Here is a 17100-nt window from a genome sequence, read left to right on the forward strand (position 1 = left end):
AGAGAGTGGGAGGATTGAGAGAGGGAGAAAGAGGGAGGGGGGGGAGAGAGGGGGCAAGAGGGAGGGAGAGAGAAGGAAAGGGGAGAGAGAAGGAAAGGGGAGAGAGAGAGAGAGGGGGAAGAGAGAGAGAAAGGGGGAGAGAGAGAGGGGGGCAGAGAGAGAGGGGGGGATTGAGAGAGGCAGAAAGGGGGGAGAGAGAAGGAAAGGGGGAGAGAGGGGTACGAGAGAGAGGGGGGAGGGAGAGAGGGGGGAGGGAGAGTGGGGGGAAGAGAGAGATGTGAGAGAGGGGGAGGGAGAGAGAGGGGAGGGGAAGAGAGAGAGAGGAGGAGGGAGAGAGAGGGGGAGGAGAGAGAGAGGGAGAGGAGAGAGATGGGGAGGGAGAGAGATGGGGAGGGAGAGAGAGAGAGAGAGAGAGAGAGAGGGAAGAGAAAGTGGAGAGTAGAGAGAGAAAGAGAGAGGGAGGCAGAGAGAGAGAGGGGGGAGAGAGAGAGAGAGAGAGAGAGGGGGAGAGATGAGAGAGAGAAAGAGAGTGGGGAGTAAGGGCGAGAGAGGGAGGGAGTGAGGGAGAGAAAGCACTTACTATGTGGGCAGCCTGGATGACACCTTTGCCAACCATCTGGCCAGGATCACACTGCACTGGGTGACGGCAGAGCAGTGTGGCTTTTTTTATGGGGGATCAGACCACCCCGGCACAGTCCGCCCTTGCCCGGGACAAAGCCTATTTTCTTTGATTCTGCCCGGGACAGGCTCAGACAGGGACAGGGTTCTAAATTCCGTGAATGTCCTGGCCAAATCGGGACCGTTAGCAACTATGCAGATGAGGCATCACCGTACGCGATCGGTAATGTAATAACCTCAGAATGAAAAGAAAAGAACACACTGCCAATAAAGCAGGCATGTAGCGATCACTGGTGGAGATACTCTGCTCTTGGAGGAACCTTGGAACGGGGGGCAGAAAATTAAACATGAAGTTAAAACTTTCAGACCAGCCAGTGGGCCAATCTCACATGTTGATCACATGATCCCCCCAGCTGATCAAAGCAACCGGCTACCAGGAGCTATGGTGGATACAGCGGTGTGGGAGTGGCCCGCCAGCGTGGCTGTGCTAAGCGAAGTACAGGTTATGTCACTTGGCCTGCTCATGCCACCCGTACATGTAATGTGGGAGGTCTGGAAGAGGTTAATGTGACACATTGAAGTTATATTTTTGAATTGGCGTGATACACAGAAGTGGACATTTTGTATGTCGTTGTTGCACTGCAAACTTTATTGTTTGTGTAATATATTGATATATATCTCATACACACACAGCACAAGGCCGTGTTCAAGGTTTCTCTGGACTGCAGTTCCTCTGAGCTCCACAAGGTGGTGATCTGTCTTATATCGAGACAGAAAGTCTCTATGGAAAATTGACAGGAAGTGATGTCAGGGAGAGACAGGAAGTGATATATAGAGCACAAAGGAAGTTCCATGTGGGAGGAATAGGAGGGAAGACATTGTTGGGACTGGCAGCAGAGGAGGTAATATAATATTAATTTGTCATAGCTCCTGTCACTGTCCATTATTGTGAATTAATATGCTCGGTAACTTTCTTATATGGCCCTATTTCCAGTCTGATGGACACACAAATAAATATACTAATTAACTGCCCCAAACTGTTTATATTGATCAGCCTTAAAATTATGACCACCTACCTAATATTGAGTAGGTCCCCCTTTTGCCGCCAAAATAGCTCTTACCTGTTCAGGCATGGACCCCACCAGACCTCGGAGTGGTATCTGGCACTAAGCCATCAGTAGCCGATCCTTTAAGTCCTGTAAGCCACGAGGTGTGGCCTCCATAGATCGGACTTATTTTTCCAGCACATCTCACAGATCATGCTTGATTGGATTGAGATCTGGAGAATTTAAAGGCCAATTCAACACTTAAAACTCTTGTTATGTTCCTCAAGCCATCTTTGAATTCATCAGACCAGACCACATTTTTCCATTGCTCCGTGGTCCAGTTCTGATGCTCACGCGTTCATTGTAGACTCTTTTGACTGTGGACACGGGTCACAATGGCCACCCGAAACCAGTCTGCAGCTACAAAGCCCCATACACAACAAACGGCAATGCTCTTTGTGTTCTGACACCTTTCTATCAGAACCAGCCAATCGGAGCTCCAGTAGCTCTTCTATTGGATCGGACTACCCCACCTCCATCAGTGAATTCCCCCTGTCAATGAACCTTCAGTCCCCCACCGCCTTCAATGGGCCTTCCCTCCCCACCTCCATCAATGAGCCCCCCCCACCACCAATTGGCCTTCCCTACCCCACCACCATCAATGAGGCTTTCCCCACCCCACCTCCATCAATGAGGCTTTCCCCACCCCACCTCCATCAATGAGGCTTTCCCCACCCCACCTCCATCAATGGGCCTTCCCCACCCCACCTTCATCAATGGGCCTTCCCCACCCCACCTCCATCAATGAGCCTTCCCACCCCACCTCCATCAATGAGCCTCCCCTCCCCCACCTCCATCAATGAGCCTTCTCCACCCCACTTCCATCAATGAGCCTTCCCTCCCCACCTCTATCAATGGGCCTTCTCCACCCCACCTCCATCAATGAACCTCCCCTCCCCACCTCCATCAATGAGCCCCCCCCCACCAATGGGCCTTCCCCACCCCACCACCATCAATGAGGCTTTCCCCACCCCACCTCCATCAATGAGGCTTTCCCCACCCCACCTCCATCAATGAGGCTTTCCCCACCCCACCACCATCAATGAGGCTTTCCCCACCCCACCACCATCAATGAGGCTTTCCCCACCCCACCACCATCAATGAGGCTTTCCCCACCCCACCACCATCAATGAGGCTTTCCCCACCCCACCACCATCAATGAGGCTTTCCCCACCCCACCACCATCAATGAGGCTTTCCCCACCCCACCACCATCAATGAGGCTTTCCCCACCCCACCTCCATCAATGAGCCTCCCCTCCCCACCTCCATCAATGGGCCTTCCCCACCCCACCACCATCAATGAGGCTTTCCCCACCCCACCTCCATCAATGAGGCCTTCCCCACCCCACCTCCATCAATGAGGCTTTCCCCACCCCACCTCCATCAATGAGGCTTTCCCCACCCCACCTCCATCAATGAGGCTTTCCCCACCCCACCACCATCAATGAGGCTTTCCCCACCCCACCTCCATCAATGAGCCTCCCCTCCCCACCTCCATCAATGGGCCTTCCCCACCCCACCACCATCAATGAGGCTTTCCCCACCCCACCTCCATCAATGAGGCCTTCCCCACCCCACCTCCATCAATGAGGCCTTCCCCACCCCACCTCCATCAATGAGGCTTTCCCCACCCCACCTCCATCAATGAGGCTTTCCCCACCCCACCTCCATCAATGAGGCTTTCCCCACCCCACCTCCATCAATGAGGCTCACCCCAACTCCATCAATGAGGCTTTCCCCACCCCACCACCATCAATGAGGCTTTCCCCACCCCACCTCCATCAATGGGCCTTCCCCACCCCACCTCCATCAATGAGGCTTTCCCCACCCCACCTCCATCAATGGGCCTTCCCCACCCCACCTTCATCAATGGGCCTTCCCCACCCCACCTCCATCAATGAGCCTTCCTTCCCCACCTCCATCAATGAGCCTTCCCTCCCCTACCTCCATCAATGAGCCTTCCCTCCCCACCTCCATCAATGGGCCTTCTCCACCCCACCTCCATCAATGAACCTCCCCTCCCCCACCTCCATCAATGAGCCTTCCCTCCCCTACCTCCATCAATGAGCCTTCCCCACCCCACCTCCATCAATGGGCCTTCCCCACCCCACCTCCATCAATGGGCCTTCCCCACCCCACCTCCATCAATGGGCCTTCCCCACCCCACCTCCATCAATGAGCCTTCCCTCCCCCACCTCCATCAATGAGCCTTCTCCACCCCACCTCCATCAATGAGCCTTCTCCACCCCACCTCCATCAATGAGCCTTCCCCACCCCACCTCCATCAATGAGCCTTCTCCACCCCACCTCCATCAATGAGCCTTCCCTCCCACCTCCAATAATGAGCCTTCCCTCCCACCTCCAATAATGAGCCTTCTCCACCCCACCTCCATCAATGAGCCTTCCCTCCCCACCTCCAATAATGAGCCTCCCCTCTCCACCTCCATTAATCAGCCTTCCCTCCCCACTTCCATCAGTGAGCCTTCTCCACCCACCTCCATCAATGAGACTTCCTCCACTACCTCCATTATCTTGCTGCATCATAGTAGGTGAACCTGTTTATTGCTGTATAATTTATATGCAGCTCTTGTTATTCTAGCTTACCCTTTTTCTTCTGGTCTGGGATTCTAAATCTAGTTTTAGGGCTCAATATCCAGCATAAGCTAGAGCAGTGGTTCTCAACTCCTGTCCTCAGGACCCACCAACAGGCCAGATTTTAAGTATTACCTTGGGGGAGATGCAGACTAGAATACTGCAATCACTGAGCAGCAGATGATATCACCTGTGATGTATTTCAGTTATCTTGCAAACCCGGCCTGTTGGGGGGTCCTGAGGACCGGAGTTGAGAACCACTGAGCTAGAGCCAGGTTAGGCACCCAACAGCCAATTAGGTAGCTAGAGGTCCAGTTGCATGGTAGATTAGAAGCTACCAGAGACTAAAGCAGGCCATAGATGAGTTCGTTTTTTTTTTTTTTTTGTTCAACCTGCTTGTTGAATGAAAAAAAACGGACCCAATTCCCGCATCCACACATTCCTCGCTGTGCCATTGTGTTCTGACAGCGGGGAGGCTTCCCTGCTGTCAGAATGCACAGATCAGCACTACAGGCTATAGCCTGCAGTACTGATCGGGAGGACATTTTTCAGCAGGGCAGCTGTACAGAAGTCTATTGGTAGATCGACCACTGTACAACTCTATCGGCAGATGGGCTTCTGTATAACCACAGTGCCAATACATGGATTTAAATTCCATTGGTCCAGAATTTCGATCCATCTATAGGCAGTTTAAGATGCAGAGTGTATGAGCTGACTCTGAGTTCCAGAATCGCAACCACGGTTTCTGCTGGTGAGAAGCTGCTTTCCAGGATTGTTGGAGAATCTTACCATCACCACTGATCAGATGCCGCATCGTGATTATCCTCGGGTCCCTGCAAGTGATCTTTGCTACAACATTTATCTGGAGGTATCTTGATTAATACCTATATATATACCCGGGTATATAACATTCCTCTGGAGGTATCTCAATATTGCAGAAGTATCTCAATAATAGCATGCAATGCCAAGCTGCGGTTTCCAAAGCGAGCAAAGTCCTTTCTTGTATTAAGAGAGGTATGGACTCCAGAGAGAGAGAGATATCATTTTGCCCCGTACGAATTATTAGTAAGACCTCATCTGGAATATGCAGTTCAGTTTTGGGCTCCAGTTCTCAAAAAGGATATCAGGGAACTGGAGAAAGCGCAGAGAAGGGCAACCAAACTGATAAGAGGCATGGGGGAGCTCAGCTATGAGGAAAGATTAGAGGAACTGAATTTTTACTCACTTGAGAACAGGAGATTAAGGGGGGATATGATCACCATGTATAAATACATAAGGGGGGGATATGATCACCATGTATAAATACATAAGGGGGGGATATGATCACCATGTATAAATACATAAGGGGGGGATATGATCACCATGTATAAATACATAAGGGGGGATATGATCATCATGTATAATACATAAGGGGGGATATGATCATCATGTATAATACATGAGGGGGGATATGATCTCCATGTATAATACATAAGGGGGGATATGATCATCATGTATAATACATAAGGGGGGATATGATCACCATGTATAATACATAAGGGGGGATATGATCACCATGTATAATACATAAGGGGGGATATGATCATCATGTATAAATACATAAGGGGGGATATGATCACCATGTACAAATATATAAGGGGTCCATATGGTGAACTTGGTGTTGAGTTATTCACTTTAAGGTCATCACAGAGGACAAGGGGGCACTCTTTACATCTAGAGGAAAAAAAGATTTCATCTCCAAATATGGAAAGGTTTCTTCACAGGTATGCCGCAAACACACGATCTGATTTTCCAACAACAAATATTGGATGTGAGCTTGTTGGCGGAAAGTCCGACCGTGTGTATGCTCCATCGAACATTTGTTGTCGGACTTTCCACCAACAAATGTTCTCAAATTTTCTGCCAACAAATGTTTGTTGTCGGAAAGTCCGATCGTGTGTACACAAGTCCATCGCACAAAAGTCCACGCATGCTCGGAATCGAGTACAAGCCGGAAGCGCTTGGTCTTGTAAAACTAGCGTTGGTAATGGAGATATCACGTACGTCTTGTACATAACCACATTCGTAATTGTTGGCCAACATTTGTGTGTCCGTGTGTATGCAAGACAAGTTGGAGCCAACAACCTTCGAACAAAAATCCACAGTTTCGTTGTCGGAAAGTCCGATCGTGTGTACGGGGCATAAGAGCTGTGAAAATGTGGAATAGACTCCCTCCAGAGGTGGTTCTGGCCAGCTCAGTAGATTGCTTTAAGAAAGGCCTGGATACTTTCCTAAATGTACATTGTATAACTGGGTTTGGACATTTATAGGTAAAGTTTGATCCAGGGAAAATCCGATTGATTCTCGGGGGATCAGGAAGGAATTTTTTCCCCTGCTGTAGCAAATTGGATCATGCTTTGCTGGGGGGGGGGGGTTACCTTCCTCTGGATCAACTGTGGGTCAAGGATTGTGTGTATGGGATTGTATTTTTTTATTTATTTTTCGGTTGAACTTGATGGACTTGTGTCTTTTTTCAACCTGACTATGTAACTATGTATCTCTATTAATAACTATATATACCTGGGTATATGTACGCAATTCCACCAGTTCTCCTATTGGCCCTTTGCTGATAATCCCTGTTTGTACATTGGATGTATGGACTGTTATCTCTTCTTATACAAAGCTTGTATTATTTCTAGACTGGTGTATAAATATGTATTTTTGGTTAATGTTATATGCTGGTTGTAGAAGTTCTTCTGCTCCCAATTACTTTGATTAGATTACTGGGTAATTTCCCAGGAAGGGAATCCGCTCTGTTCACAGAGGTCCTGTCCTGGGTGGAGACACTGTCGTGGGTGGGGACCCTGTCCTGTGTGGGGGGCCCTGTCCTGTGTGGGGGGCCCTGTCCTGTGTGGGGGGCCCTGTCCTGTGTGGGGGGCCCTGTCCTGTGTGGAGGCTCTGGCAACTTTATTATCAATCCCACTCTTATGCCCCGTACACACGGTCGGACATTGATCGGACATTCCGACAACAAAATCCATGGATTTTTTCCAACGGATGTTGGCTCAAACTTGTCTTGCATACACACGGTCACACAAAGTTATCGGAAAATCCGATCGTTCTGAACGCGGTGACGTAAAACACGTACGTCGGGACTATAAACGGGGCAGTAGCCAAAAGCTTTCGTCTCTTAATTTATTCTGAGCCTGCGTGGCACTTTGTCCGTCGGATTTGTGTACACACGATCGGAATTTCCGACAACGGATTTTGTTGTCGGAAAATTTTATAGCAAGCTCTCAAACTTTGTGTGTCGGAAATTCCGATGGAAAATGTGTGATGGAGCCCACACACGGTCGGAATTTCCGACAACAAGGTCCTATCACACATTTTCCGTCGGAAAATCCGACCGTGTGTACAGGGCATTACACTTAACGAAGGTTCCAGCTCTTTTATTTACCTCCAGGTTTAGCTCATTTCTCATAACTCCCCAAAAGGGGGCTTCATTTGAAGGCACTGTTAAGATCAAAGGGGGATTAAAGTGGAGTTCCACCCAAAAGGGGAAGCTCTGCTTGTTTGCTTCCTCCTCCCCCCCCCCCTCCGCTGCCACATTTGACACCTTTCAGGGGGGAGCGGGTACCTGTTTTTGACGTGCGTTATACATACAGAGTTTGGGGGTCTGTGTACAGAGTGCACGGTTCAGGGGTTTACTACATACAAAGTGCAGGGTTTAGGATTGCGTTATACATACAGAGTTCAGGGGTGCGCTGTGTACAGAGTGCAGGGAGTGCAACCCTAACCCCCCCCCCCAAAGCTTTCACACATCTTCCTCTCCTACCTCACCCAGCTCTAATACCTCCCTATGTTGGTGGTGCGCTTTGCAGGGAAGTCATTTTCTTTCTTTCTCTCTCCCCACCTTTAGTGCATGCTGGGATTTGTTAGATTTTAAGCGTCTTCTGTGTTTACAAGGCAGAGCCAGAGGTGCAAAACTGGGTGAATGGGCCACTTGACAAGGCCTGTTGGGCCAGATTTGGGGTGCACAGTGTGCAGGGTTCAGGGGTGTGCTATGTACAGAGTGCAAAGTTTACGCGTGCAGGGTTCGGGAGTGCGCAGAGTGCAGGGTTCGGGGGTGCACAGAGTGCAGGGTTCAGGGGTTGGGAAGAGTGCAGGGTTGGGGGGTGCGCTGTGTACAGAATTGAGGTGTATCTGTCCACTTGTTGTCTCACATGCACTATACAAGATAGTTCAGTCTGTGAACCAGTGTGTGTGTATGTGTAGTGGTCTCCTTGCTGTATGTCAGTAGGTGAACCTGTTTATTGCAACCGTATGTATATGCAGATCCTGTTATTCTGGGTTACCCTGCCCCTTCTGGTCTGGGGTTCTATATAGCTAGTTTTAGCTCAAGGCTCAATGACCAGCATAGGCTAGAGCCAGGTTAGGCATCCGATGGCCCCTTAGGTAGTTAGAGGTCCAGTTGCATGACAGATTAGATGCTACTAGGAACTAAATGCAGAGTAGATAGGCTGAATCTGAGTTCCAGTTTTGCTGGTGAGAAGCTGCATTCCAGGCTGGTTGGGCAATGGCTGTAGGATCTCCACATCATCACTGATCTTGTCTTCAGGTCTTCAACTACAAGGCGGTCCCATATCGTGCTAATCCTCAGGGGCCCCTGCAACTGTAACATTCATTCATTTATTAATAACTATGTATACCTGGGTATATGTGCACAATTCCACCAGGACTTCTATCAGGGTCTTTGCTAACAATACCTGTTTGTACATGAGATTTATTGACTATTATTAATCTCTTCTTCTTATTCAAAGCTTTGTATTATCTCTATACTGGTGTACATCTATGTACTTATGGTTAATGTTATATGCTGGTTGCAGTAGTTCATCTGCTCCCAATTACTTTGATTGGTTTACTGGTTATTTTCCCAAGAAGGAGATCCTCTTTGTTCACAGATTCCCCATCCTGGGTGGAGGCACTGCAAACTTTATTATCTAACCCACTCTTTAACTTTGTGAAGGTTCTAGTTCTCTTATTTACCTCCAGGTTTAATGCAAAATCTTGTTTGGGGAGGACCATTTCTCATAACCCCCAAAAGAGGACTACACCTGTCTGAATGGAGGTCCGATGCCGGCTGAAGTCTTCTTTAGAAACTGACTCAACCGAGGAGTGCCGATCTCCTGGTCCTCCACAGAGCTCTGTGGTAGCTTGTGTGATCCCCCCCCCCCCCCATCGCTACAGGACGTGGTACATGGACATGGTCTTGAGGACACAGCATTGACATGATGTTTGGCTGGAAAACCACCATGGGGGACCAGGAGATGGACAATCTGGGAGGAGTCGATTTCTGAAGAAGACCCCTTATGGAGTTTGGTCTGCATCAGAGCTGTGTTCTGTGGCAGAGGTAAGAATGTACTTTCTTTATAGAAAATATTGTTATTTGGGATTTGGCTTTAAGTCATCATGGTTTATATAATGGTGGTGTATAATGGCTGTGGCCTCTGAAAATATTTGATAAGTGTCTTTTTTTTTATGTCTCAATTCGGTGGAATGTTTTAAGTTTACACCCAGTAACCCCCCCCCCCCCCCGTCGTGTCCATCCTGTCATGGAGGATTGAGGTTTTATTTAGACATAAAGTCCAAAGAGTAAGGGGCTCCTGGACCCCAAAAACATTGGAAACACTAAACTGAACATTCCTCATATCCCCCATACAGCACCATCCTAATATTATACAACTAGCACAGTCCAGATAATACCCTCTTATCAATTATTGGTCTACAGGAAACCTGTATAGATCACATGACCAATGAGGATGGAGGAGGACAAAAGTCACATGACTGAGAAGATACTAAACTTCACCCTGGAGATCATCTACCTGCTGACCGGAGAGGTGAGGGGGATTCTGGGAGGTCACATGACATCACTCTTATCTCTATTAATAAAACACAGACCTGACCGGAGAGGTGAGGAGGATTCTGGGAGGTCACATGACATCACTCTTATCTCTATTAATAAAACACAGACCTGACCGGAGAGGTGAGGAGGATTCTGGGAGGTCACATGACATCACTCTTATCTCTATTAATAAAACACAGACCTGACCGGAGAGGTGAGGAGGATTCTGGGAGGTCACATGACATCACTCTTATCTCTATTAATAAAACACAGACCTGACCGGAGAGGTGAGGAGGATTCTGGGAGGTCACATGACATCACTCTTATCTCTATTAATAAAACACAGACCTTACCGGAGAGGTGAGGAGGATTCTGGGACTTTAACATGATATTTATATTGGTTCCTCGATACAGAGATTTCCTATGGTGAAGTCAGGTGATCATTTGACCATCACAGTGCCTCCATGTGACTCCCTAAAACCTGAGAGACACAACATGCAGAAGATTCTAGAAGTCACCAAGAAGATGATGGAGCTGCTGACAGGAGAGGTGAGCGGTGCTGGGAATTCTGGGACATTATCCAGTAACAGACAAGGGATGTGTCTGGATGGTGACTGTATCATATTGTGTGTCGGGATCTGCATTGTTACAATTCATTTTCATTCTATATTCAGAGTGGAAACCTGAGAGATTCTAAAGTTGAGGTTAAAGAAGAGATAACCGAGGAGGAGGATGAAGAGGATGGGATGACGGAGGAGTCAGAGTCCCCGAAAGAACACAAGGATCTGCACCAGGACACCATGGTGGAGTCATCCAGCTACAGAAGCCCACCAGAGAGATGTTCTCTGTATTCCGGGGATTCCACACAGGAAAGTCCCACCAAACCCCACCATCATCAGGTAGATGAGGAACAATCACTGGTTGATATAATTTATACACAAGCATGTTTGTTACAATGAATTTTTTTTATATATTCAGAGTGGAAGCCTCAGGGATTATAACATTGTTGTTAAAGAAGAGTATACAGACGAGGATGATGAGTATGGTATGTTCGGGGAGCTTTCTGAAGGACGCAAGGGTCACTACAAGAACATTATGATGAAGTCACCTCCTACAGAGATCAGCACAGGTGAGCCATAATATATTCTTCTCTTATCTCTGCTCTGTTACTGTTCACTGATTGGTCCAGAGTAGGGCGGGAGCTGAGTGATATCAGCCAATAATAGGTTCATAATGGTCCCCTCCCTGTACTGATACCCGTCCTGGGGTTCAGCTGGCAGTATTAGGTTGTGGGTCACTCCTAGTTACAGTAGCACACATATGATAGTGCGGATTGAGCCTTTCTTAGGTTGGTCCCTCTTCTTCGAACAGACTTATTTGTAACCAAAAAAATTTCCTTGTTGGGATTAAATGTATGGAGTAGTCATGAGTGACCCGGACTGTGTTCAATTTGCAGGAAAATGCACGACAGAAGCTTAAAATCTGCAAACCCTATTGAAGTCTATGGAAGCTTTTTCGACGCCAAGCGGCTGGCTTCAATACATCAGTTGTTGCTAGGGTGCAGGCAAGCGCCTGCATCCTAGCAACCAGTGGTACTGTGTTGACCACCTGTTCTCTAGCAAACCAGTGATGCACAGCATTATTGGTTTCTAGGATGCATGCAGCCACAAAGCGTCACTGGTTGCTAAGATGTAGGCGGCTGCACAGCATCATTGGTTTCTAGGAGACACGTGGCCGTCAGTCTACTAGCAGCTAACAAGTGTGAATATGTCATTTAGCAGTCAAAATGTCGGCAGATGTGCCAACTGGCTATTTAGTTTGCCCATTTGGTCAACTGCAAACTACTCATGGTTGACCTGAACCCAAAGCTCATCCCAGAAGATAATACAGATCCAAGCTCCCTCCGGTGCTGCTTATCACCAGAACCCAAGGCCCGTGGTCACTTGTTTTACGGTAAAAGGGTCTTCAAGGCCCCTAGACTAGAATTGACACCCAGATGCCCATGACATTCTTACATCCTTGTAGATATAGATAAGGATAAGTGGATTGTCAACTCGGTGAGGCCTCAAAGGTAGTCTCTAGCCAATTTGTAGACCAGTGCACTGACAAAAAATTTGTTTCATTCGGTTTTTTTTTTGCTTTTTTCTAAAATTCGGATTTCTCGAATTTCGGATTTCCCGGATTTTGAATTTCCCGGATTTTGAATTTCCCGAATTTCGAATTTCCAAAATTTCGAATTTCCAAAATTTCAAATTTCCAAAATTTCAAATTTCCAAAATTTCAAATTTCCAAAATTTCAAATTTCCAAAATTTCAAATTTCCAAAATTTCAAATTTCCAAAATTTCAAATTTCCAAAATTTCAAATTTCCAAAATTGGGAAATTCAGGAATTAACGAATTTGTCAAAATCCGTTGAACTCATTCGGAACTAAACGAATTGCACATGTCTACCAATTTGTCTACAGGCCCCACATGGAACAAGGCCTATACACATAGAAGACTCCAAATCATCTACCAACAATTGACTTTAGATCAAGATTTCATTAAATCTAAAATATTTGTTGCAGAGAGATGACAAGAATTCCTTTTCATAATACACATCTTTGGCTACGCACAGATTTAAAATAATTTGAGTTGGATGTTGTAATAAATGCTATAGAAAATTATTATCCGAGGGTGGTTACGGACTCCCTCTATTTATTGCATATATGTATTAACTTGTCTATTCCTATAGTTAGATAGAGTTTTAATAGACTGGTAATGTTACTGTTGATAAGCACAATGATATAAGGTTAGCTATGAAAACAAACACACTGCTCAGTAAAACAAAGTCTTATTTATTTCCCAAGAAAATAGGAAAATGTTAACTTGAAAACACTAAAGGAAAATATTATCGAGCATATAACAAAAGAACATCAAAGATACCTATCGCAAAGGCTGTCCTCTAGATATTGTCTCTTCAGCTGGGCTCAAGATGGTATCAGAGAGCCATGAGGCTCAGAGAACCATCAGGCAAGAGCCAAAAGAGATCGATTTCCTTTCTGTGTGCACTTTTACCCTGCATTCAGACCCCCTCATAACCACACCCCACGAGCCTCCTGTCCAATAAAATATTGCCAAGAGGCAGTCCATTCAACATATAGTTCTGTCCGTCCTGCTGTATTGGCCTCTAGGGGCAGTATTCACCCATGGATCATCGCTGTTTGTCCCTGGTCATCTTCAGTGCCTGTTGTTGATCTTTTGATCTTTTTAACCCACCTTCATCGATCATCCTGGCAGCCGTGGCCCTCTTTGAAGCTTGCTTTGCAGAGTGTTCAACAAGGATTTCAGTCTCATCACACCAGTTAGGTCAGGAGCCAAGCTTTTGTTCAGGCTTCCTGGAGGGCATGACTTCTTCTTTCAGATGAAGGTTTTGATATACTACATAGCTTTGATGTGCAACTTGTTACAATCCAGACCTGGTTGTATCAACCAGATAGAAACTCCAGAAATATGATATTAAACCATGTTGCCTTCCAACAGGTGTACAGAACCCTTGAGAGATCCCCAAACAGTGACAGCCATTGCAATGATTGCAATGATTCTCCTGTGTCGAAAAATTCTATCTCGACCCAGCCATTAGAACCATTCATGGCCCATTTAACCCTGGCCAATTCAGAAGGCAGAACCATCCTCAGGGCTGAGGAGGGAACACCCCCAGGGTTGATTGGCCAAGGGTTAGGGTCCACCCCACATCGATATCTCAATAAATCGAGGGGCATGAGATGGATGGCTTGATTTGCATGGAGCCAGTTCTGAACAAGTTGGATAACACCAGGATTCTAGCTTGTAGGATAGCTTGAGGAAACACAGAAGTGTTTATGGATTGCTAGACCATTCCCCCCCCCCCCACCAACCCTTGAAGTTTACCAGATTGCATGTAAGCTTTGTATTTGCCTGTATGAGGCCAGCCACCTAGGCTTGGATGTAGACTCCCATCAGTGGTGGCTCCAGGTATTCACAGCTGTGACAAGTGTACCATAGCTGGTTTTACTTGCTCAAAATATTGGTTGAACTAGATGGTCTTTTTTTTTTTTCCAGTCAGACTAACTATGTAGCTATGGAAGAAAGGGGCTACTCCTCATTCCCTTCCTTTTGTGTACCCTCAAAACCCATCCATGACACTCTTCCTTTTATTTTATCAGAGATCACATGCCCCAGGCCCTAGGCTTGTGGTTGTGTAAAGAGCATGTTCCTTTCCCAGTCCCCATTGGTTCCTGCTCCTCTGACAAGGCTGTGTAAATGTAGAAGTGATCTTGGAGGAGGACCAAAGGCCCTTTGACTGAAGGGAGGAAGAGTCCCAGCTGGTTGGGACATCCACAGAGAACATCTGCTCACTCATATCTACCAAACACAGATGGAATCTTGATGTAAGTGAACTAACCCTCTCATATCTATTGATCGTGTTTTTATATTTTTCCAGGATCCGCCATCAAGAAACCCTCAAAGGAACACCCCACTTTATGGAAAATGGAAGATGAGGACATCACTCAAGATTGTGCAGTAGAAAAGAAAAGAAGCTCAACTATGGATGGTGGAGCTCACAGTGTGGATAGACCATCGAATCCCTCTGACTCTGACCTAGCTCGTACTGTGGGGGATGCGGACAAAATTCAGGAGCAGAAGAAATTTTCCTGTCCTGAATGTGGGGAACTTTTCAGCTCTGATCTCATTCTTTCTATATATCGGAGCTTTCACGAGGGTGATAAACTTCACTTCTGTTCTGAGTGTGGGAAAGGTTTTGTTTGTAAATCAGAACTTGTTGAACATTCCAAATCTCACACGGGGGAGAAGCCATTTGCGTGCACTGACTGCGGGAAACGTTTTTCTCAGAAGTCCTATCTTTCAGCACACCAGAAACTGCACATGGGTGAGAAGCCATATTCCTGCCCTCAGTGCGGGAAATGTTTTGTATGGAAATCAGAACTTCTTATACACCACAGAACTCACACTGGGGAGAAGCCGTATTCCTGCCCTGAGTGTGGAAAATGTTTCACACAGAGGGCCCATCTTTCTAGCCATCAGAGATTGCACCGGGGCGAGAAGCCGTATTCCTGCCCTGACTGTGGGAAATGCTTCCCACGAAAATCAAACCTGGTTGTTCATCAAAGATCTCACACGGGGGAGAAACCATTTTCCTGCCCTGACTGTGGCAAATCTTTTTCGCAGAAGGCCAACTTTGCCAGACATCAGATATTGCACACAGGTGAGAAGCCATTTGCCTGCCCTATGTGCGAGAAATGCTTTCCACGGAAATTAGACCTTGTTATACATGAAAGAACTCACACGGGGGAAAAGCCGTATGCCTGCCCCGAGTGCGGGAAATGTTATAAGCAGAAATCAGACCTTGTTAAACATCAAAGATCCCACACAGGGGAGAAACCGTATTCCTGCCTTGAGTGTGGGAAAGGTTTTGGTCGGAAATCCGACCTTGCTACACATCAAAGAGCTCACACGGGGGAGAAGCCGTTTTCCTGCCCTGAGTGCGGGAAATGTTTTTCACAAAAGTCTTATCTTACCCAACATCGAAAAACCCACGCCAACTCCTAGGTGTATTAGTGCCCCGAGTAAGGGAAATGTCTTCTATATGGATCATATTTTGCCGTACATCCGAGATCTCACACTTTGATATACATCTCAGAAAACACGTGGCTGAGCGCTCCTCTGATCTTTATAATGGAAGAAGCACTTTAAATGGAAATCGCTAAAGTTCCTGTAGCCATTTTGTATGTTTTTCCCCTGATCTTCAACATGAGCTTCAATGGAAGACGTCATGGTGACGGTAGTGCCCCTGAAACGCGTTGACTCAGTCTGTACATTCTCACGCTTTTCAATAAACGATTTAAACCCCCCCAAGAGTTTAATTATCTTGGACAGCGGGTGCTCCTTCCTTCTTTCTCATTCAAGCATTGGTTCTACTGAGGTCGCTAGCTCCATCATATCAGTAAGGTAAGCAGCCCAAACCTAATGAAGATCAACACCACCACTTACCCATGGAACCACCTAACAACTACTGGTAACCTTCTGGACCAGTCCAGCATGATCCCTAGCTCTAATTAAATATTTGAGGTCATTGCCACAGTCAACTGGGAACCAGCACAAAATATTGCCTATATTCCTTTATGGTACTTATATTTATAATGTATGGATGTTTTTCTTTTGTTTTTGAATTCGGGCTACTAAAATATGTATAAATAGTTTGCAAAAATGTCTTTTTTGGCGTGGCCAAGGTTTAACCTCTAACGTTATTTTGGGGATTGATCCATATCTTGTATGGCTCACTAGTACTGGTATATTTTGGAATTGTATTAATAAAGGTTCTTCGATAATAGTGTATTAATAAAGGTTCTTCCATAATAGTCTATATACATGTTTATGTCTTTTAATACTGTTTTGGGCCCTTCTCTTTTTGTACCGGGTTTATGTATTGTTTTGGGTTCCAAGTTGTTTACATTGCAAACCAACAGCCCAGTCTTGTGAGGGGGTCAAGCTGCGTTTCTGGAACACCAACTACATTCTCATCCCTGAAAACATCAACATCTACCATTTTGCTCGGCAGGTTGCTGGATTTTTGAGTTACCTTATTATATTATTATTACATTATTATAATGTAACATCATTTTTGCTGTAATAAGACAGTGCCTTGCAAAAGTATTCAGCCCCCTTGGCCTTTTACCTATTTTGTTACATTACAGCCTTCAGTTCAATGTTTTTTTTTAATCTGAATTATATGTGAAGGATCAGAACACAATAGTCTAAGTTGGTGAAGTAAGATTAGAAAAAGACATCCATAAAACAATTTTTCAGAAATAAAAAAAATGAAAATTTGGCATGTGCGTATGTATTCACCTTTGTTATGAAGC

General features: G+C 46.2%; 2 protein-coding genes and 1 pseudogene across 2 annotated transcripts in view; 2 read left to right on the forward strand and 1 right to left on the reverse strand.

The window, feature by feature from the left end:
* The window catches only part of LOC141104954 (gastrula zinc finger protein XlCGF53.1-like), a 255234-nt gene that overhangs the window by 130623 nt on the left and 107511 nt on the right, over window positions 1-17100 (reverse strand). The gene's annotated exons all lie outside the window — the stretch shown is intronic.
* Window positions 1-17100, forward strand: part of LOC141106799 (uncharacterized) — a 262881-nt pseudogene that overhangs the window by 13281 nt on the left and 232500 nt on the right.
* On the forward strand, window positions 1405-16601 carry LOC141104822 (uncharacterized). The gene is made up of 6 exons (XM_073594594.1): window positions 1405-1520; window positions 10085-10193; window positions 10613-10747; window positions 10873-11097; window positions 11177-11327; window positions 14661-16601. Exons 2-6 carry the CDS (start codon window positions 10110-10112, stop codon window positions 15785-15787), a joined length of 1722 nt encoding a protein of 573 aa, XP_073450695.1. The 5' UTR covers window positions 1405-1520; window positions 10085-10109; the 3' UTR covers window positions 15788-16601.

Source organism: Aquarana catesbeiana, linkage group LG08 (genome assembly GCF_042186555.1).
Source record: "Aquarana catesbeiana isolate 2022-GZ linkage group LG08, ASM4218655v1, whole genome shotgun sequence".
NCBI classification, from domain to species: Eukaryota; Metazoa; Chordata; class Amphibia; order Anura; family Ranidae; genus Aquarana; species Aquarana catesbeiana.